The sequence below is a fragment of the Ursus arctos genome, unplaced genomic scaffold, assembly GCF_023065955.2.
Source record: "Ursus arctos isolate Adak ecotype North America unplaced genomic scaffold, UrsArc2.0 scaffold_5, whole genome shotgun sequence".
Classification (NCBI taxonomy): domain Eukaryota; kingdom Metazoa; phylum Chordata; class Mammalia; order Carnivora; family Ursidae; genus Ursus; species Ursus arctos.
The window spans coordinates 35,413,320-35,436,060 of record NW_026623067.1 but is presented as its reverse complement, the minus strand read 5'-3'; the positions used below and the strand labels follow the sequence as shown (position 1 = coordinate 35,436,060).

Genomic DNA, 22,741 nt, shown 5'->3' with positions numbered 1-22,741 from the left:
GAGACACCTACGTGTGTGTAACCACAACAAATGTTTCATGAAATAACACCCTTCCTGTATTTTCTGTGCTGCTCTATTAAAAGTATGCTGGTTGCAATGCATAAATTTCATCTTGTGACCCGCTCATGAAATGGGACCTGCAGTTTGAAAAACATGGATGTGGGGAGCTGTCTTTGTGTGGACCCTGTCTCAGGAGCAGGAGAGGGGCGGGGCTGCCTTTACCTCCAAGTCAGGTAGACCTGGTTTTTGGTCTCTGTTCTGCCGCTCTCAGCTGTGTGATCTTGGGCAATTTACTTGTGTTCTCTGAGCTCTAATTTCCTCATCTGTCAATATGGGTAATATCTGTCTCACAGGGTTATGGTGACACGTAAATGACAGCACATTTCACACGGCGACTGGCGGTGGTAGCTACTACCATACTTGTGGGAACAGTATCGTTAGTGCTATTTTTCAGAGCATCATCAGTTACATACATTTTTGTGGCCACTCCCCCAGAGCAGTCTTTCACAGTTTTGCCCCAGACTGCAATGAATAAGTGTTCCCTGTAGTCTGTGTATTCAGAAATATTTTTGAAGTAATTTTCTCCTAAACATGCATCCAAGTTCTACATGCTATTCCAAAATAGATTCAGGTTTTGATATATATTTTGGAATATTTTGTTTTGATACAAAATTTCGTCCTCCTATCCCAAATCCTTGAGGTCAGTGAGATTGTAGAGCATGCCTTGAGTGGCTGCATGTACCCCCGGCTTAGCCCTGAGCAGAAGTATTTGGGAAGTGTAGACCTTGTGATGGTGTTTCTGTGGCAAGATGTCCCTGTTAGACTTTTCTTGAATTGTCCTGTTTGTTGGTGATTCAGGGTAGCATCTCCATGTATGTAACTCTGTAAACTGGCATGTCAGGTCACTCACAGACCCTGGGCAATTGGCGTGTGCAAGAACCAGGGATTGGTCACGCACACATCCATTAGCTGGGGAGACCCAGCTAATGTCTGTTTGTCTTTCTGGAGGTCATGATTGTGGTTGGTGGCCAGGCCCCCAAGGCGATCCGCAGCGTGGAGTGCTATGATTTCGAAGAGGAGCGGTGGGACCAGATTGCTGAGCTCCCCTCCAGGAGATGCAGGGCAGGTGAGCGGCACCATCTGTCATTTTGCAGCCTGCCTTTCCCCAGTTTGTCTCTGCTCACAGCCGGAAACCCTCCCCTGCTCCTTGTTTCCGCAAACATCTGTGCATTACAGACTCTCTTGCTCTTCCTTCCCCACTTGCCCAATTTCTGGCTGCCCCTTCTGGGGTTGGTTCTTATGTGCTTAGGGACTTCACGCTAGGACGAATATTTGCTTGAATCAAACAACATTGGAAAAGCATATATGAATAGAAATCCTTGAGCCCCATGATGACTTCCAGTTCTGTAAAGTTGGGGATCACTGTCTGTGGTGAATTATTCATGTGACTGCCTGGCTCCCCCATTGTCACTCTTCGTCACCGCATGAGTGATCAGCCACCTGAGATGACCTCGATGCCTTGGTTTCCTGTGCCTCAGGTGTGGTGTTCATGGCTGGTCACGTGTATGCTGTGGGCGGGTTTAACGGCTCACTGCGCGTGCGGACAGTGGATGTATATGATGGTGTGAAGGACCAGTGGACGTCCATCGCCAGCATGCAGGAGCGCCGGAGCACTCTGGGTGCGGCCGTGCTCAATGACCTGCTCTACGCCGTGGGGGGCTTTGATGGCAGTACTGGTAGGTCTGGGATGTGGTCCCCACTCCTCCCAGCCTGGGACATGCCCTCAGTGCAACCCTGGTTTGCTCAGCCAGTTCTTGGGCCAACCTTCTGTCCATCCATAGCTCCTTCCTCAACAGCATACTCATCCTGCCTCATCTCCTACCTTGTTTGCCAGAGCCAGGCCTTCCTACACACAGGATATATAACTGCCCACATGCTATCATTTTTAGGACTCTAGGAAGGATCCTGCACTCAGAAGAGGTCCTTTTCTCCTTTCCATTGTTTGGAAACCCATTTTTTCAAAAGACGAGACTTAGAGAGCATGCTCAGCTGCAGGGCATCTCAGGACTGTCCGAACCCTCTGCTGAACGGACAAGGGAGCTGGGGTTCAGCCATGGGAGAGACCTGGCTCGGGCCCTCCATCTTTGTCCATTGCCCTTTTACTGCCCCATAAAGCTTTGCCCAGCTGCGCCACTGCAGGAGCATCGCCTTGCTCTTGGCTTCTATGTCATTTTAGAGTTCAAATCAGAAGCTATGAATAGATGTGGACTTGGAGAGATTATCTCCTCTCTCCTATACTTCCAAGTGAAAGTCTCTGTAGACAGTAACTCTGTTACACTGAAATGCTCCCAGGGATGTGGAAAACAATATTTTTTACTTCCCTGAATTTTCATTTATGTCTTTATCTCTTGGTAACCTTTCCCAGTCCTCTCTTTGCCTCTCTCATAAAATTCCAGGGTCTGTAGCCACTCCAGGGGCTGCTTCTAGTGGGCAGAACCTGAGTAATAAAGAGAAGAAAGGGGAGTGGAGCATTGTTTCTTTTAGAAATTGCTCTCAGCTGCAAGTAGAAAACCTCACTCAACTGTGGCTGAAACAATTGAGAGGTACTGTTTTACCCATGAAATAAGGAGTCTGGAAGTTGGCAGTTGCTCACTTCATCCACTTGCTCAAGAATATTGGGGCCAACCTCTTTAAACATCTCTTGGCTGTATCCTCCTGATCATAAGATGGCTGTTACAGCTCCAGCCAGCACATTTGTATTCCAGGTTGGTGTTGGCACTTGTATCAGAAAAAGAAAGCCTATTTCACAAATGCCCATCAGACTTCTACTTGGGCTTCATTGACTGGGTCACCCCTAGGGAGTCTGGGAAGGTAAGTGTTGAGTTTTCTAGCTTCTAATGTAGAGGAAGAGAAGGGAAAAGAAGGTGTTTGGTGAGGCAACCTAGGTTTTCCCTCCATTCTGTTAGGATAACAGTTTACGTTTGCAGGGCAGTTCCGTTATACCCCCGTGTCCTCTCTCTCTTTTTAAGATTTATTTATTTGACAGAGAGAGAGAGACAACCAGCAAGAGAGGGAACACAAGCAAGGGAGTGGGAGAGGAAGAAGCAGGCTCCCAGCAGAGCAGGGAGCCCGATGTGGGGCTGAATCCCAGGATCCTGGGATCACGCCCTGAGCCGAAGGCAGACGCTTAACAACTGAGCCACCCAGGTGCCCCAGCCCCGTGTCCTCTCTTGATCCACCCTGAGTCAGGCCTCAGTGGACCTCTCAGGTAGACTCACTGTAGATGTGCTTCAGGGAGGTGCCCCAGACGGCACTGCGAGGGAGAGGTGGTGCTCAGCCACACACGCGGGTTTCTCACCCTCCCCAGCCTCCCTTCGGCACACTGGGTGAGGCCTCGCACCATAGAAATCTCATGAGTCTCTTGTCTCCCAGGGCTAGCGTCCGTGGAAGCCTACAGCTACAAGACCAACGAGTGGTTCTTCGTGGCCCCAATGAACACGCGGCGGAGCAGCGTGGGTGTGGGTGTCGTGGAGGGTAAGGAATGGCAGGGGGTGGCGGCCCATCCGTGCCCCAGCCCATGGGTCTTGTCCTAGTGCCCCAGCTCTGTTCCTCCCATCACAGCTGTGAGTCAGGTGCTAGCATCCTGACAGAACAGGTGAGGAAAGTTGAGGTGCAGAGAGGTGCAGCTACTGGCTCAAGGCTAGCGGGTGGCCAGCTGTGTTGGGAGGAGTAAGAGGAGCCTAAGCGGAAACACCGGCCTATCCCTTTGGCCCCTTGTCAACAGTTCTGTTATAGGTTGAGGAATCTAGAGTCAGCATATAACCTAGGAGTATAGTGTGGTGGGGGTAAGAGTTCATTTTGTTTCATTAATTTTGTCCTCCTGTTCCTATGTTGACCATTAACACATTTACAGAGCCTTGACTGAGGTGGGTGTTTCTTCCCAGGTCTGATTACTGTCACTGAAGGACAGGTGGGTGTTAGAGTTCTATTCTCATCAGGAAGGGTGTGTGGGGTCAGGTGGGTGGGAGGGATGACGTCTGGGGCACAGTTAGACAGGGCTTTGTAGTTTATAAAGGGATCTTTTATATACAAATTTTGTTCCCCAATTCCTTTTGAAGGAGATAGGCAGGGCTTTGATTTTCTCCATTCTCCAGATGGGGAAATGGAGTGCCAGAGGGGCACGTGATGTGCCCATTAGTCAACGGCACAGGCAGTCCTTGAGTGCAGGTCTTCTGACTCCCAACTCAGTGCTTTTTTCCATTATGCTATACTCTTTCAGACCATTAGCAAATGCTAATAGGGAGTTTTATAAATACGTATGAATTCAGTGTTTTAAAGTATAGAATATGATTTGGACTAAAATGTTATCCTTTGTAGGACAACACTGATTCATTAGCCTGTCCTAAAAGAGGGAATTTAGCTGGAATACCTGTGCATTTGGACTTGTATGCAGACATTCTCTCTCTCTCTCTCATGTGCACCCCCCGAGAACACACGTACTTGCTCTGGGGAGAGTGTAATGTGCAGTGATTAGACATTAACAGAAATATTCTTTTCTCTCACTGCCTTTCTTGGTTTGTACCAGTATTACATAAATTTCCATTTAAAAGTACATCGTTCTAACAGACTAAATAAGTCATCCTGGTGAGTGCAAGGATTTTGTCCTCCTATCAAGATAAATTGTTTTTTGCAATCTCATCCTCCTGGTGGAACAGAAATTGATTTGTCTGCCAAATGTAAGTGCTTTGTCTAGCCACCTTCCCATTTCCCCCCTTGTTCCTCAGCCAGGAATATCAAACAATAGAGTAGGGGTTAAAAATAGCAAGGCCCTGTTAAGAGACTCAAGGAGAAACCTTGAGTGGGTATTTTTTCAGCTGACGCAAGGTCAATATGGTTGGTGGGGGTTAGAGAAGTTACTTCCATGATGATGCTTTGAAATCGTCCCCTTGACAAGGACTCCTGGGAGCACGTTGTGTGTGTGGGAGGAATGCTGTCTTGTAGTGTGCTGTTGACAGACGACAGCCTGGCAAGGTGTTGATCTTGTGCACCCTGACTGTGAAGCTCTCTGGCTGTGGGTCACCCTCAGCAGCAGAGGGGCCTCCTCACAGCTCTGATGAGAATGTTTCAGGAGGATCTTAGGGGGCCTCTGCTTCCCTGTGGCCTTATAGGTATGGTTCTCCATGTCGTCATGGTGCTCTCCTCCCTCTCCCCATCTCCTGCCATGGCTGCCTGGTCTCAGTGACCCTGCGGGGACCCTCGGGAGCTTCTCATCTCCTCCACACGCCAGGCCTTCCTCCTATCTGAGTGACTTAGGCTTTGGTGAGCGGTGGGCAGCTGGGTGGGTAGGCGGTTGTGTCCTGGCGAGCACACGTCACAGGAGCAGCCTGGACTCTGGAAGAGCTTCTGGATCAGGCATTTTTCTTCTGGCTTAGGTGAGGGCAGAACTGGGGACGAGGTGTCCCTTTCTTTTAGCAAGTCCACTGGAAAGGACTCTGGGGCAGAAAACAAAACCAGCCTCCATGATAGAGGAAGAAACAATTTTACATTTGATAGGGCAATAGTCGTGATGATATGGCACCGTTTTGAGCCTCTTTCTAACTTAAAAGAATTACAGACTTCCAAATAATAGTTGTACTTTTGTTATCTCTCCCTTAGTAAAGCACACAGTGACAAACATCTTTTAATTAGTAACTCTGTTAAGTGGATTGGCAGTGGGTGGTGTTTATTTAGTCTACAGCTAGTGTTTAAGATCTTTGTTATAACTCTTTTGTTCTCCATCAATCTGTGGCCCACAGGTGAAGTAGGACTTCCCCGCGCCCCCCCCCCCCCCACAAGGGGGGGGGAGGGTAGAGAGAGGAGACCCTCCATATTGGAATCTCTGCTCTTTGGGAGCACTCTAATGCCCATTTCCTGCCCCATGTCCAGCCTCACACTCAGCCCCAGGCAGAAATGATGCTTTTGGGGAGCAGCTTACGGTATTTTTATTTTAAAAATGGGTAGTGGTGTTTCGGGGATCTTGTGCATGGCTCAAAGGTCACAAGGGAGCTGAGAGATGGCTTCCAGCCAGCCCGGCCCAGAGCGCAGGCAGAGAACTCCACCCACATGCTCCATTTGCTGGCATTGTGGTTGGAGCGCACGACTGATGGTGAACGCAGGGTTTGAGTTCTCACTGAATATTTTCCTGTATTTGTTTTGTCTGCTCTTGTGAGCCTTTAGCCAGAAAGTCACCCTGCCTGCCTGTAGCTGGGGCCCTCTAGCTTTTCGTGTCTTTGTCGCCTTATTCTGGAGAAGATCTCATGTTGTGCACTAGCAAGAGTAGGCTGAGCCCCTTCGGGCGGTGCCAGGCCATAGCTCTGCTTGGGGTATATAAGGTGCTTATTTAGAAAGATGCTCAGTACTGCTTCAGGGAGCCTCATGGCTCACGAGGAAGTAGAAGGGATGTGAAGAATGCTTAGTCTGGTTTGTGGTCTCTGGAGAGAGGAAAGGGGCCCTGAACTCTGATGGAGGTGAAGGTGCCCCCGTGGGTTAAAGATGGGGTTTCAGCCGGCACCACCCTCAGCCACCGCGTCTGTTCCAGGGAAGCTGTACGCTGTCGGAGGTTACGACGGGGCTTCTCGCCAGTGCCTGAGCACCGTGGAGCAGTACAACCCGGCAACCAATGAGTGGACATACGTGGCGGACATGAGCACCCGCCGCAGCGGAGCAGGTACGGGGAGCCTCAGGGTGCAGGCTGTGTCTGATCTGCTCTCAGGGGGGTCTGGAGACCAGCAGGTGCATGTTCTACCTGATTTTACCTTCCCGTTCTTTCCTATTTATTTATTTATTTTTTAAAAAAATTTTAGATTGATTTATTTATTTGAGAGAGAGAGAGCTCACAGAGGGAAAGGGAGAAGCAGACTCCCTGATGAGCAGAGAGCCTGATGTGGGACTCGATCCCAGGACTGTGGGATCATGACCTGAGCCGAAGGCAGATGCTTAACCGACTGAGCCACCCGGGCACCCCCCTGTTCTTTCCTTTTAAAGTCTGTGATGCCACTGGCACCTTTGTAACTCAACGCAAGCCCCTCGCAGGAGATATTCTCTTCACCATCATCCCTTCCATTTCTGTGGAGATGTCCACATCCCTGGGAAGTGAAGGCTCGCTATGTGCCACGTGCTGTCCTAATAAGTACCTTCTGTACTTGAATTTATTTAATCCTCACCACTGCCCTAAGAGGTGGACACAACATCAGTGCCACTCAACAGAAAGTAAGTTGCCCAGGGGGCAAGTCATTTGCCCAAGGTCGTATACCTGGTAGAATAGGATTCCCACTCAGCTTTGTGTCCAAAGTTAGCGTTTTTGACCCCTAAATGATTACAGTCTCACTCTTAGAAAGTAGCAGGGTGAGCACAGCTGTCCCTGTGTGGTGGATGAAACGGAAGTCTGCCTGTCTGGAGTCTCTGTCTTGGGGGTTGAAATTGTTCCTATTTGGAGATAAACTTCTCTCTCTCTCCCTGCTTGCCCTCCCCCACTCCACCTCCTCCCCACATGGAAAGGGAAGGCCTTCGCAAGTGTGGCTCACTTCTGAATCCTGTGGGAAGACTAGGAGCCGTGGGCTCCTTGGAGATTTTCCAGGAAGTGGAACCATCATCTTAGAGGCCCAAAGAAAGGGTCTGAGAGGACAAACAGAGACACTGGACACTGGGCCCTGGCTCTCCGTTCTGGTTCTGTCGGGGGGTGGTGGGTGTTGACCAGCCTGGGACTGGTGGTAAGGTTGTCTGCCTTTTGCCAAGGGAAGCCACCATTGGGAGTTTTCATCCACAATGCTCTTTCTTTTTCTTTTTTGTGTTTTTTAAAATTGAGGTGTAACTGACATTCAACACTGTATGAGTTTCAGGTCTACCACATCAGTACTTGGTATTTGTATATATTATGAATTGATCACCACATACACTTAACAACGGCCACCACACATAGTCTTAAATTTTTTTTTTCTTGTGATGAGAATTTGTAAGACCTACTTTCTTAGCAACTTTCAGATGTGAAATACAGTATTATTAATTATAGTTGCCATGCAGTACAGGACATTCCCATGACTTTTTAATTTTGTAACTGGAAGTTTGTACCTTTTGACCAGCTTCGCCCTTTTGGCCCACCCTCTAACCCCTGCCCTTGGCTACCATCAGTCTGTTCTCTACACTGTGAGTTTTGATTTTTTTTTTAAGACTCCACATATACGTGGAGATCATATGATATTTTCTCTGTTTGACTTATTTTACTTGGTATAATGCCTTCAAGGTCTTTCTTTTTTTATATCTTTTCTTTTTTGTATTTTTGAAGATCGAATTGTGATCTCACTTTATAGTACCGAACACATGACCACTTCCTCAGCATTCCTTAAAAATTATGCTTTCTTAATATTATTCAAAAAGCTTTGTGTGCTCACTGGTTAGAAGAGAAAAAAGGTGTATGGTCCCATTTAAGAAGCGTTTGTGTTTGGAATGCTATTTTTAGTGGGCTTGTTTCTGGTGCTTCTGACCAGTTGGCCCTTCCTGAACAGAACATAGAGCAAATGTCTGGAAGTCAGGATACCCGTGCTTTAGTGCTGGGTCTGCTCGAACTTGCCACGCGACCTTGGGCACGTCTCTTCCCCCTTTCTGGCTTCTGATTTGTCAGGCATGAAATGAGCGGGTTGTAGTAGATGTTCCTTAGAGGGCAGGGTAATTCCCACATCCTTTGGCTCCTCTCCCTTCGTAGAGCTCTTTTAGTAATTGTGGTTTATGGAGTCTTTGTAGAGTTGTCTCTGAACCTCCTAGGAATCCTCTGTGACTTGAGGTGTGAGAGCAAGTTCAAAGCTCAAGGATATAGGGCCAGCTCAGGAGGAGTGGGGCAGCCCTGAGATACAGGGCTGCTTCTAGAATGTCTCAAGCAGAAAGTGTGGAGGGGCAGCCCTGAGTGGAGCCACTAGCTCAGACCTGCCTCACCTGCCTTAGAGCTGCCTCTGGGGGCGAACAGCTCTGTCTCTGCCTGGCTTCCCAGGGATTGTTGCTGTGTGGAGTTCACTTGAGCTGCCCTTACCTTTACCTGGGCTAGCAGCCCTTTACAGTGGCATCTCTCCTGCCTGTGTCCCTGGGTTAACTCAATTTAGGGGATGCTCTGTCGGCCAGAGGCAGACTCTTTACTCACCTTCCTGTCAGAGCCGTGGTGTCAGGCTCCCAGGTCCGCTTTCATTTTGTGCTTCACGTCCCTAAGATTTGGGAAAACCACATCTCCAGAGTGGAGAACCCACATACTTGGATGATGAGTGTTCTTTGGTGGCTGAAGACTCAAAGACTCTGGTGTCTGGCTGCCTCTGGGCCCTTTAAAGTGCCAGCAGCCCCCGTGGCTCTGGGTCTGGGAGACCTCTGCATGAACGTTTGTGGAAGAGGCTACAGAAGGACGGGCGGGACCCCAAGGGTCTGGAATGCTGCTTGCTTCTTCAGTAGGGCATGAGTTATGCTAGCAAACGGTTGGGGGGTAAAGAGTCCAACTCTGGGACCAGGCTGAGCTGGGTCCTGCTGAGCTTGGAAGAGGGGTGGGCAGATGAGGCTGCTTTGGAACACGCTGAATTGTCTTAAACCCAAGTCTGTTAGCTAGCCGTTGTTGATACAACACCACCATCTGCTGTTAGTTTCGGGCAACTGTGAGAACCCACTAGCATAGCAGCATAATTGCTAGATGGGATTTTACATATTTCGTCATTCAAACAATAAACCCAGTACCGCCAGGCACAGGGAAACAGATGAGATAAGATAGACAGGGTCCTTGTCCATGGGAAGCTTATGTCCTAGAAATCGAGGGCTCAGGTCCAACACGTGGCTGCACATCCCCAAATCACCTGAGGTCCTTGTTCTCATTCCCAGCCAGGGTCTCCAGGAATGAGTCCCTGGAATCTCTCTTTGCAAAATCTCCCCACCCGATTGAGAGGCAGCCTGTCGTGGGGCAGAGTAGTCCGTGGTCCCCTGGAGCTACCCATGCAGTCCCGCTCCCTCGCTTTGCAGATGGGAGAACTGAGGCCTAGAAGGGGCAAGTTAGAGATCCAGGTCCAGACCCCACGTATCCTGGCCACCAGGTCATTTGCTCTTTCGGGGGTCCTGGGCCACCCTCCTTCCTGCTGGCTTTTATTCCCATGACTTGCATGAAAGGATTTTAAAAGGTTCTTCTAAATCCTGCCTGCGATGCCATTCTAGGAGTCGGCTCAGGCCTCTCAACATGGGGAGTGATGGAATGCCTCTCTCCTCTGCAAGCTGAGAGGAGAGCATGGGCAGAAGGAATGGGTTCTGCTTCCCGGGCAGGGCCATCTGCGTGGTAATGACGTCAGCATAGCTGCTGTGCAGCTCGTTTCCAGTTTGCACTCTTTCTGCACAACCAGTGTGATAGAAGGCTGAGGAATACGAGTAATACAACATTGTAGAAAAACTTGGCAACACAGCCCAAAGGGAGGCCAGATTTGACCCTCTGGAAATAACTACTCCTAAAGTTTTGGAGGGTGTCTTTCAGCCTTTTTTTTTCTTTTCTTTTCTCTTTTTTCTTTGCACATGAACTCTCTTTCCCCCATGTTATACCCACATACATACACACACACGTATGTATGTATATATGTATATTTATGTTTCTTTAAATAGACACGGGGTCATTTTTGCTTTATCTGTAGGGGATTCTCAGGTTGACAGTCTTAGGAGGCAGGCAGGCTGTCATTCTGTGTGTTCTACAGATGAGGGCACCGAGGTCCAGGGGAACAAACCAGCACTCCCCAGGTCGCCCTGCTGGTGACGCTGCCCAGGACCAGACACCAGGCCTCCTGGTTTCTGGTGGTGGTTGCCAGCCTGAGGTTGGGATGCTGTGCTCTGCGTTTCAGGGGTCGGGGTGCTCAGTGGCCAGCTGTATGCCACAGGTGGGCACGACGGGCCCCTGGTGAGGAAGAGCGTTGAAGTTTACGATCCCGGAACAAACACCTGGAAGCAGGTGGCAGACATGAATATGTGCCGGCGTAATGCAGGTAATGTGACTGCTCTCTCCTTCTGCCCTTGGGGGGGTGTGGGTGCAAACACCAGCTGTAAGACGAAGGCAGAGTGGAGAGACTCCCAGAACCTGGGCCCGAGCTTGTACCTCAAACAGGAGTAGCCGTTCGCTAGGTAGGTGCTGGGCTAGGAGAGGGGAGAGCTGAGGAATGCAAACGCTAGCCACAGAGTCCCCCACTTAGATGCAAGGGGCTGATGACTTTGTACACATGTGGGCACACACCCAGAAAAGCCCTCTGACTGCCATCAAAACCCCCTGCCCACTGGCTCTGTTGGGTAGCTAAGCACAGGGCTATGTGGACGTGGCCAGTCAGTGATGCTTGGTTCTGTGTTTTTTTTTTTGTTTTTTTTTTTTTTTTAAGATTTTACTTATTTATTTGACAGAGAGAGAGGCAGTGAGAGAGGAAACACAGCAGAGGGAGTGGGAGAGGGAGAAGCAGGCTTCCCGCTGAGCAGGGAGCCCGAGGCAGGGCTTGATTCCAGAATGCTGGGATCATGACCTGAGCCGAAGGCAGACGCTTAACGACTGAGCCACCCAGGCGCCCCAGTTCTGTGTTTTCTTTGCCAGTACCTGACTCTGAGAGCCTCTCACTTCTCACCTGAAACCCATCTTCTTCCTTTTAGGGGTAACAGGGCCCTAATTCATTCTCCAGTAGGAGCACTTCCCATATTCTTCGTTTTGTACCTCCTGTCTCTCTCTCCCCTCCCTCTTTTCCTTCCTGTGGGAATGATTTATCTTAGAGTGTTTAGATTTTTATTCTGGGAGCCCGATATCCCTATTCAGCTCTTTGCCTTAACAACTTTGCCCTATGGATCGTGTCCTATGTTGGTATATCTTGTTTTATGCCTCTTTGCTCTAGGAAAGTGTGGGCTTCGCTTAGCTTCCCAGGCTGGAAAGACAAGCAGGTGACCTTCAGGCAGATTTATTTCCTTTATACTCAAATTACGTATTTGCTAAACTCATTTGTAGCTCATATGTTGAAAGTGTAAACAGAGGGGAGTTTATTAGTTTGCCCATTGCCTGAGCCTGCTGTGATAACTTGGTATTTGGCCTTAAGACCCATGAGCGAGGGATTACAGAACCCCTGAGACAGCTAGTGTATCAAGAATCTGAGAATTAAGTTTAGATGTCAGTGTGTATATATGTACACATTCACGTAGAGATATTTCTTTTTTTTTATAGCAAAAGTAGAATCCTACTTAATGCTGTTTTATAACCTGCTTTTCTAATCCACTTTACAATCTTTTGTGACTATCTTTTTATAACACGAAATAGATTTACATGATATTTTAAATAGCTGTATCACAATTTAAAAATCTCATCTACTATTGGACATTTAGGTTATTTCCATTTTTTCTGTCAGTAATGCTTTTGTTACTATAAATGGTCCTATGGCTAATCAGTGCACACATCTCGAATTATTTCTTTAGAATATGAGTCCAGGAGTGAAATTTTTGAGCCAGAGGGAGCATATTTGCTTTTAGTACCATCCAAGAAACTGGTACATTTTATCCTCTCACCAGTATTTGAGATTATCTTCATCAGTACTTACAATTACTGCTTCTTGAACATCACCAACCCCTTCATGTAGTTGAAAGAAGACATAGTGTACTAGACCACGGCCTCGTAAACTCTTGATGAGCAAAACAGCATTTTCCTACTGTCGGCTCCCTGCAGCATGAGACTTTGCCCTCAAACCAGCTGTCTGGGAGATCAGGGTGGGAGGAACGCCTTGTCCCTGGGAATTGCGTGTGGGTTTAGATCTAAGTCATGTGGAGCCATCACAGACACAATCATTAGCCACACAGTATGTGTATAACAGCGTTTATCAGGGCAAACTTACAAGCAGAGCACGAGTAGCGTGTGTGAGATTCCCTGATCATAGCTCAGTCTGCACGTGGGAGGCTGCATGCTCCCGTAGAGAGGGGCCCGGACTGATAATGCTCTCTAAGTATTTATAGGGTCCGGGGCCAGGAATGTCCACGGGAGCATGTAGCAGTGAGAGCTCCCTGGTTGGAGAAGTGACCTTCTTAGAAAGGGGGGGATCCTTGGGGCCCAGTGGTTGTCGTCGGGCAAAATCAGACCTATGAGCTGGTTCATTGGGCTACCTTGAAGGGGACGAGGGGCGCCTCCAGGGCCGTCCACATTTGTTTCCCATCCATTCCATTTGTGGCTCCTGCTGTAATGTCTCCTATGGCCTCTGCTTCCCAGGAGTCTGTGCAGTGAACGGGCTCCTGTATGTGGTCGGAGGGGATGATGGATCCTGCAACTTGGCTTCGGTGGAGTACTACAATCCTGTCACCGACAAATGGACGCTGCTGCCGACCAACATGAGCACGGGGCGGAGCTACGCAGGTCAGTGTGCTGCACCCCAACCACACCTTCACCCACGCCCCACCCCTGCACAGCTGGAGGTGAGCTTGCCTAACGTGGGACCGAGTGCCTCCTCCAGGGATGGCGGGTAATTGTCACATGTCACCACTCCATCATTCTGTACCCACGACAGGTACCCTTTTTAAAAATTTTGTTATGTTATGTTAGTGACCATACGGTACATCATCAGTTTTTGATGTAGTGTTCCAGGATTCATTGTTTGCGTATAACACTCGGTGCACCCTCCTTCATCCCCTTCACCGGACTAGCCCATCCCCCCACCCCCCTCCCCTCTGAAGCCCTCAGTTTGTTTCCCAGAGTCCATAGTCTCTCACGGTTTGCAAGACAGTTACCCTTAATGAGCACGGGTTTCCCCAACGAACCTGAACGTAGGCCCAGAATTCTTTTTAATACCTGTGTTGCCAGGAGCCACTTCCAACTGCTCTGATTTGTCATAAGAGGTTTTAGAATTTCATTGCCATTTCTGGGCTCCTAGGTGGAATAAGATACAGTTCTTGCTTTCCAGAAATTTAATTGGAACGATAAGATCTGTCTACATGAAATAGGACTTTCAAGGCAATGTATACATGACTTCTCAATGGAATGTGTTATGCTGTCTGCATTTTAAGGCATGACCAGTGAGAACTTACGGGAGGAAATGAGGCTTGATCAGCTCTGAAGGTGGGACCTGCCCTTTGCCAGGGACTCCCTCCCTGTGCCAGAGGGCGGTGTGTTAGGTCCACTGTGTGCATTCGCTGTCATCTTTTCAAGAACCCTCTGGGTGAATGGGACCATATCCTTCCATTTTACAGGTGATGAAACAGGTTTGGAGAGTCTAAGTCACCCGCCCACGACCACCTGGCTAAAAAATGACAAAGTCAGAATTCAGACTCAGGTCTGACTCCTGAGCCCCTGCCCTTTGTACCACCTCAGCTGAGGGGGTAAAGCACTCCTGGCAAGAGGCGGAGGCAGGAGTAAGGAATGACGTTGCTGTAGAGGCTTATTCCTGGGGAGTGTGTGTGATGGGTTCAGTGAGGTTTGGGAAGTCGGACCGAAGTTGGTGCTGCTGACGCCAGGGGTCCGTAGGGAGACAAGCAGACTCCTTTACCTATGATATAGCTCAGTGACCTGTACCTCGTCTTCCAGAAACTGCGATAGAGCTAACAGTTATTTACTGAGCACGTAACGTGTGCCAGGCATGACCCAAAGGATTTGACAACCACGATCTCCTTCAGCGTACGTCATGACTCCATGGGTATTCTGATTCCCTTTTTGCAGTAGAACGTCAATCATTCTGTCTTGTTTGGATTTCAATGCAAAGGAAGGTTGTGCTTTGCAGGCTTGAAGGGCTTGTATCCCATGTTGTCAACACAGGCCCTCAGTTGCAGTGAATTTATTTTAATTTTTTCCCTTGTTTAGGATTTTTGTCAACTAACTATGAAAGATTTTAGAGGCGTGTTGGTCTTTGTGTGATTCTTTTCTCAAGATTAATTATTAGAACTATTAGTACTTTCATTCTCTTTTCAAAGCTGTCATGGGAAGAGCAGGGCATTTTCTAGTACGAAACAGCGAGGCCAGTGAGGGGTCCTCCCTTGGCTCCTAGTGGACCTTAATGAGAGGGGGAGATTTAGGTGTAAGTGGTTAGAATTTCACATATGTACTGAATATTTCATGTCTACCTCTTTATTGTCTGTCTACTCTAGAAGTAGGGGGGAAGAGACAAGCAAACGTGCAATTTGTCTTCAACTCCATTAACTGAGTGAATCCTTTTTTTTTTTTTTTTTTAGAATCTGAAGAAATTTGCCTGAAATGCAGAGATAGGTGGATAGTTATTCATTTGAAGTATTTTTTATGATAGCAAAGAACCGAGAACTACTTAATGTCTGACATCAGGGAAATAGTTAAACTGTGGAATATTTGTACAGTGGGAGTGTTTTTAATGTCATGAGAACCTGTTCGTGACAGGCTGTGGGCTTAAAAGGGAGGACGCACAAGGTATGTACCACGTGAGCTCAGTCAAGTTAGTCCTGCATCACAGACGTTTGAGTAGCGACTGCTTAAAGAAGGGGATATTGGAGTCAGATCTCAGCTTGAGTTCCAGCTCGGCCACTTGGCCTGGGACTCTGGGCAAGGTAAATGGTCTGACTGAACTTCTCGTTTTCTCATTTGTAAAATGAGAATAAAATCATATCAAGTCTCTTATAGCTGTTATGCAGTAATATGGGGAATGGTTAGCACAGCGTCTCCCTGGCATGTAGCAGCCACTTGGTAGATGATCACGATTATTTTTAGAAGCCAGGAAATAGTCCAAAAAAGTAATGGTGATTCTCTTTGTATGAAGGGATTCAAAAATTTTTTTTCCTTTTGTTCTTCTGTGTTTTCCAGATTTCCGAAATGAGAATATTTTACTTTTTTGAAAGATTTTATTTATTTGGAGAGAGAGACAGACAGAGAGCGTGCAGGTGGCAGGGAGGGGTAGAGGCAGGGGGAGAGCGAGAATCTCAAGCAGACTCCACCCTGAGCATGGAGCCCCACACCCGGCTCAATCCTGGGACCCTGGGATCATGACGAAAATCAAGAATCGGCCACTTAACTGACTGAATGATCCAGGCGCCCCAAGAATATTTTACTTTTATAATTAGAAGAGGAGGTTTATTTTATTTTTTATATTTTTATTTTTTATATTTTATTTATTTATTTGAGAGAGAGCGAGAGAAAGCACACACAAGCAGGGGGAGGGGCAGAGGAGAGGGAAAAGCAGGCTCCCTGCTGAGCAGGGAGCCCAATTCAAGGCCTGATCCCAAGGACTCTGAGCCCATGACTCAAGCCTAAGGCAGACACTCAACTGACTGAGCTAACCCAGGTGCCCCCCAAAGAGGAGGTTTATATAAAAAAGCAATACAAGACCCTGCTTTTTATTTTTATTTTATTTTATTTTATTTTATATTATTATTACTATTTTTAATGCTACCTTACGTAAGAATCCTGAGGTGCAGGTGAGATGTTGTCAAAGTCAGGCAGCACATCTGGGTCTGGGGACTGTGGAGCTGCCCACCTCTGAGCTTTCCTATCTGCATCTTATCCAGAACTCACGTGCAGTCAGTGTCTTAGCAGAATCTGACCACTGGGGTATCCTGGCATTTCTTTTAGCAAAGTTCTCTCAATCTCATCTGCAGCCAGAAGATTTTATAATTGTGGGAATATGTTAAAGTAAGGCTCCAGTCAGTTACGCCGTGCCAGTAGGCCTTACCTGTAAATTAGGATTTTGTTTAGTTGCAGAAACCAGAAGAGCAGGTAGGTACTTGCTTAAGTAAGGAGTGAGGGTATCTGTCTCAGGGAGAAAGAAGTCCAGAAGTCCAGGGCTGGTCTAGGGCTCAGGCTGTCGTGGAAAAACCAGGTTTGCCCTGCCTTTCCTATTTTGCCAGCTTTACCAATAGCTGCCACCACCGCCTTGTGCCGTGTGTAAGAATTCTTCCGGGCAGGGCAGCGGACAGAGCCAAAGCTGCAGCTGTGGCAGACGTGCATTTACAATGGTCTCGGCCAGCCCTGGGGCACGCCGCGCTGCCAGCTGCAAGGCAGTCTGGGAAGCTGAGTTGATCACATGCTGGTCTCTGCCGTTGCGGACAGCAAGTAGAAGGGAGGTCAGCTGAATCCACCTACAGTATTTGCCACATTGCAGAGACATTCTAGGGTCATCTGTGGATTCACGAAGTTAGCCATGGCATATGGTTCACTTTGTCTAAAACCATAACGCAGACAGACATGTCTGGACTGTTTTTCTGAGCATAGCATTTAGCACAGGAGTGGTCTTTCCGTCAAGTGACATCAAACGGTATGGGAGCTGAGCCTCAAGAGGTCCGCGGACTTGCCTCAGGCCGCACTGTAGCTCGACTGGTGGCAGAGCTAGGACTGGCATGCAGTTTTTCTTACTTGCATGAAGTCGGTTCACTGTTCTTTTCAGTTCACTTCAGTGTCTTGTCAAAGTAGGCATGAATCACTGTCACTTGTCTTACAGTGATGGAGAGGTAGAGCCATGGAGCTGCCTCCGGGCATCTGGTGACGGCGAGGAGTGTTATGACGACGCTGAGTTCTGGGGTTGGAAAAGGAGTCCTTGAGATAGGAACCATGTCCATGTGATGATGCGAGGGGAGCCCACTAAGCTGTGGTGCTGAAGGACTGTGCTTGTGGGTTCAAATGTCTTGCCAGGACTTGGCCGTTAGGTTAGAGTTCTCAGGCCCTGTGGTGTTTGGATACAGATGTGCCCCTTTCCCTTGACTGGGGCTTTAGGATGTCTTGGACTCATGACATGAACTCCTTGGGACTCTGAATACCTTTGAAGAAGCTGAGTTGCTAACTTTCTCTCCCTTTCGTCTTAGGTGTTGCTGTGATTCACAAGCCCTTGTGACCTCCATGCCCACTGCCAGGAGGTGGAGGAGGGGAGGGGTGCTGCCGTGACTCAGAACGGTGGCACCGTGACTGCCGGCTGCCACTCACTGCCAGTCTGCAGTGGAGCAAGAAGTGGCCTCCAACGTGGCTAAGTGGCATCCTGCGTGGAGACTGGTGACCTGCCTCCTGCTCCCCTGAAGTGTTCGGGCCTCCCCCCTGAGCAGTGGGTTTCTGATAGCTCCCAGCAGCACCTTGGGGCTTTTTTGTGTGTTTCTAGGGAACACCTGAGAACCTGAGTGTGTGTGTGTGTGTGTGTGTGTAGAACATGGTATTTTACTAAGTTGGGGGATGTGTGACAATCTACTGGATTTCTTTACTACTGATACTTCTGTGCTAAAAATCAAATCACAGAAACCTCTCTTCTGGATTTGCCCCATGGGAACCCCAAGATTACTAAAGCTGCTGTCTTCTGGAGGTCTGGTTGGACAGGCCAGGAATGTCCAGAAGTGACTGGTGATGGGGGCGTGGCTTTGACCATGCCCCCAGACTGGCTCTGACTCCTGGCACAGTCGGCAGAAGGGCTGGGCATTCTTGAGCCTGCACTGTGTCTTCTATGTGCTAGGACTGGGAACAGATGGGGTCCCTCGCCCCTCCCCTGGGTGCTCTTCCTTGGGCTCTCCTCTAGGAAGCAGCTGAGAATCGCCTAGTCCTTGGGCCACTGGCCTTTGAGGTTGTGGATTCCAGGCTTGGGAGATTTTGTATCTCTTCAGTTGGGAAAACTAGATCTTTGGAGAAGCCCTGAGTATCACACTGGAGAAAAAAAATACATATATAAACATGAAAAACAAAAACAAAACAACAAACCGAAGTGGTAAGGCAGTTCCTGCCTAAAATGGTCTCAGAGAGGATCCTACTACTGGGTTTTCCTGAGATGGGACAGTCCCCATCTATACTTATTATCCAGGCTTAATTCTTCACAGCATCCCATTTTACTCCCAGAAGTGTTCTGGTTTGGAGGATAAATTAAAGGTCACCCTACCTCCAAACCCAAAGATATTTTTGCCCCTGCCTTGGGGGTCATATGTGATCTAGATGGACACGGATGACTTCAGAGGGGTGTACCAGCTGGGGCTGGCCCTCAGCACTTGATGGCAACGGTCAAGTCCATCTGAGGACCTAGTCTTCCTTTTCTTGTGCTCTCCCCCTGTTGCAGGGCCTGTACTCTCTCTCTAACCCTCAGAATACTGGCTTCCTCCTTGTGTTACCTGAGAGGGAGGAGACCTTGGTAAATGCCCTGGATGTGTCATCTCTCTCAGGGTTACTTGCATTTTAAAAGAGGAGCTTGGTGAGAGCTTTGCTAATTCACAGGTAAAAATTACTAATGACAGAACTTCAAGCATCTGGAGGGGGAGGTGGGTATTTGAGGGCACGTGGAATCATTTTCATTAAAAAAAAAGAAAGAAGCGTGAAACCATTCCTCAGCTTGCAAGTCACTTATGTTGGAATTTGTGGCATAAGGAGGGAAGGTCTTGCATCTGGAGAGTACTCTCACATCATGGGGGCTGGGCTTTAACGCTCCCCAATTTTGGGGTCCACTTACAGGGGTCGGGGGCTTTATGAAACCTGATGTGGGACTTCTGATCTAACTGGGCTACTTCCAAGCAGATACTGCAGGAGACTGGCAGCCCCCCTCAGCTCACCCCTGCAGTTAGAAAGCCAGTAGCCTCCCTAGCTAGTTGGCTGATTTGTGTATTTACTGTATATTTTTTGTGCACTAAACACTCAACTCTCTTGAAGAAGAAATGTCTTCCTATGTTGAGCAGATGTTATTTCAGTGAGACATTTGGAGGGCAGCACCAAGGCACCCGGAATTCTTAGCGGCTTTGGGAAGAGACTGAAATATCCAGCTTTGTTGGGCCTGGAGGAGATGTCGCCAAAGGAATCAAGGCATGTCTTCATTTCGGTGCTGTGTTCTCACCTGGCACTGGAGATGACCATGGTTTCAGACCTCTGCCTTGGCTTGGAGGCTGATGGAATGAGCTTTTTGTTGCCAGTGTTCTTCCTCACGGCCTGAGGAGGGTTTGGGACTTTGTTTTGGTTTCTGGTGGGGATGAGACTGCGGGGTGGGGTCCCATATGTGCTGTTCACGCAGCTCTTGATTTCAGACTGCAGGTGAACTTCCCACCCCCTTTCCCAACACCTAGGAGCTGGACTTTGATGCATATGTGGGAGAGGTTCTTGTTTTTCATCTGCTCAAAGTGGGTCCCTTCCCTGAGAGCTCGCCAGCCCTGTTTTCTGCTTTTGGAGTTTTGCTATTGGTTCCACCTCATGTCTCCCTTCCTGGGAAATACTGCCCCCTGCTGGTAGTACTGCTGAGGCCAAGTTCATCTCATCCTCAGGAGTCCTTTCTCACAGGGACTCCAACACTGACTGGTACGTCACCACCAAAAAGCCATTCGGCTCTAGCTGCCCACAGATGCCATTTGAAACCTGCTGTTTCTCTATCACTAGGTACGATTCTCTCTCCACAGTGAACACAGGCGACTTGATTTCTGTGCTGGTCACGTGGTAGGCAAACCCCTGGCCCCCCCATTCGGGTGGCCACAGCTGCTTGTGAATGCAGCTTTGCGGGTGGTATATCTGAAAGCTGATCACAGTGATGAAATGGAATTACGGCCCAAGGTTAGAAGCCGCTTAGATGCCGCTTGGATACTAATTTGGACAACACAGAAGTCAGACTCTGAATTCCAAAGTTCCTTCTCCTAAGTACCTAATGGCATCTCTCCTTCTAAAAAGTTGCAGTATTATGCAAATGAAACTGACCTCATTTTCTGCTATGCAATAAGAATACTTAATTCTGTTTCATGACAAACCAGTGGCAATATCCCCTAACATGCTTTTTGAGCTGCGTTACTTTGATATCTGCTGTGTAATGTTTGTATATTCCTGAGCCAGAGCCTTTCAAAGATTGCCTTTTTATAAAACTGAAGCGATAGCGTTCAGGCTAAACTTTTAATGTAGATATTTTTATAAGATAATTTTTTAGGATATTTGAATTGATTTTTATTATCCATGATAATGAAATATTCTGTTCTATAAGTCATTCACTCTCCTAGTTCATGCCTGTAGCTATTTTCCCTTTGCTTGTCACCCTCCAAAGACTGATTTTTCAGTAGTTCCAGATAGATGAGTCTTTTTGACTTTGAGTCCTTTTTCTTATTCCATATTCGAGGGAGATTGTTGGAAAACACAGTCCCTGGTGTTTCTGGAATTGCTTAGGGACTAACGTTTAGCCTGACACAGCAATTACCTTACTATATTGCCTGGCCACTTTTTTTTTTTTTGGCGTCCGCTCTTTGCAAGGGGGAGGCTGGTTGGCCTGTCTCCTGGTGGCTCTCACTGCCTGGTGCTGAGCCTTGCACGCTGTGGCGTGGAGAAGCTCCAGAGAAAGGCCTGCCCTGCAGTGCATACTCCCAGGAGTTTCCTAGATCCAGCAAACCAATCCTCATTCTTTTCTGCCGTTTGTTCTTCTGAAGTTCCCACCAGCTAAAGGCCTTTGCTGCTGGATGATGTCCCTTTCAGAAGCATCTTCTCTGTGAACTTTGAAAGAGGGGTCATTCCTCATGATCATTAAGAATGTGTTAGGCATGTGCTTTACAAATGTTCACACTACACCTAAAACTTAATTGTTTCTTGAGCTGCGTCTACACTCCAGGCTCTATTTTATGTATTTATCGGCCATTAGCCTCATTAAAACAGTCTCTTATTTTTATTATTATTGGGGCAGGCGCCATTGAATTGCCTCCATGCTCCCCATTTGCACCTTGTTGGATAAGGTCAGAAGGTTGAGCAAACTCCTACTCCAGTAGGCTGGAGTTTTTAGGGCTTTGTTTGCCTGGAGAAGCAAGGAGGTTGGAATGTATTTTTTTTTTTTTTAAGTGTTTGCACTATTTAGAGTCCTAAGCCCCTCACGTTTGGCTGTGCCGTGTGTGCTGTGTGACGGAGCAGGTGAGCCGGCCGCACTTTTGACATTTGGGAATTGAAAAGACTTCTAGAGTGGATAATCACCACCTCATAGCCCCTGCACAGCCTTTGTCATGGGGCTGAGTGACTCGTGGGTATGGCATCCACCAAGGCAGGAGTGCATGTGACCGTGGCATTTGGAGAAACAAATTGCCCTAGTACTACGTTCTTGCCTTTGGTTATGAGATTGAAAAATATTTCCCCCCAATTTCAGTGGCAATAAAGGACCGCTGTTGGACTTTTTCTTCAATTTGTATATGATGTATAAAATACTTTGAAAGAAGACTCAAGACACTGAATGTGTATGTCTGTGTGGGTGCTCTGTCCACGCGGTTGTCCACAGGCAACCTGACTTGATCACTGATGCCCTGTGAACACATTGCATTGGTAAGGTCCTTGATCTCCTATCGTCTGCTTGGATGTTAGAGCCCATCTATCTTGTAAAAGTCAACTTGTCATAGTCTCCATCAGTTTCAGTGATAGCCGAAGAAACCATTCTTCAAATGGATTATTTCAATAGGAATCAAGTTCTAGTTTCCCATATTTTATGTTAATTTTAATAAAAGCTGAACTGTGAAAACCTTTCTCAGTATTTTATTTCCGTATTCCAGGTTCTCCACTATGTCTTATTCCCATGTTATCTTCAGATTAAAATTTTTTTTCTTTAAGATCCGCTGGACAGGGTCTGTGTACCAGGTTCTATGTTCTCTGGCCTCAGCAGAGTGCCAGACCCACCAAGACCTTCTTCAGTGAGGCCCAGAGAGGCCAGTCCCTCCAGTAGGTGTTCGGTGGTGTGGGCATCTGTCCAGTGATCATCGTCAGGTGGGTGTGCTGGTCTTAGACACGGAGAAGAGGAAACCGAGATCTGGCCAAAAATAAACATCGATTTTTAGAAGTTTTTTTTAACAATATCTAGAG

At 47.9% G+C, this 22,741-nt stretch overlaps 1 protein-coding gene across 2 annotated transcripts in view; it reads left to right on the top strand.

The window, feature by feature from the left end:
• The window catches only part of KLHL3 (kelch like family member 3), a 116,859-nt gene extending 94,456 nt beyond the window's left edge, over nt 1–22,403 (top strand). For both annotated transcript variants that reach the window (XM_026508046.4, XM_048220850.2), the window contains 7 exons: nt 1,009–1,126; nt 1,539–1,736; nt 3,433–3,534; nt 6,578–6,706; nt 10,878–11,018; nt 13,253–13,396; nt 17,791–22,403. In XM_026508046.4, coding sequence (XP_026363831.1) covers nt 1,009–1,126; nt 1,539–1,736; nt 3,433–3,534; nt 6,578–6,706; nt 10,878–11,018; nt 13,253–13,396; nt 17,791–17,819 — 861 coding nt within the window. In that variant the 3' untranslated portion in view covers nt 17,820–22,403. The remainder of the gene's footprint in view (nt 1–1,008; nt 1,127–1,538; nt 1,737–3,432; nt 3,535–6,577; nt 6,707–10,877; nt 11,019–13,252; nt 13,397–17,790) is intronic.
• Nucleotides 22,404–22,741: the final 338 nt, after the last annotated feature.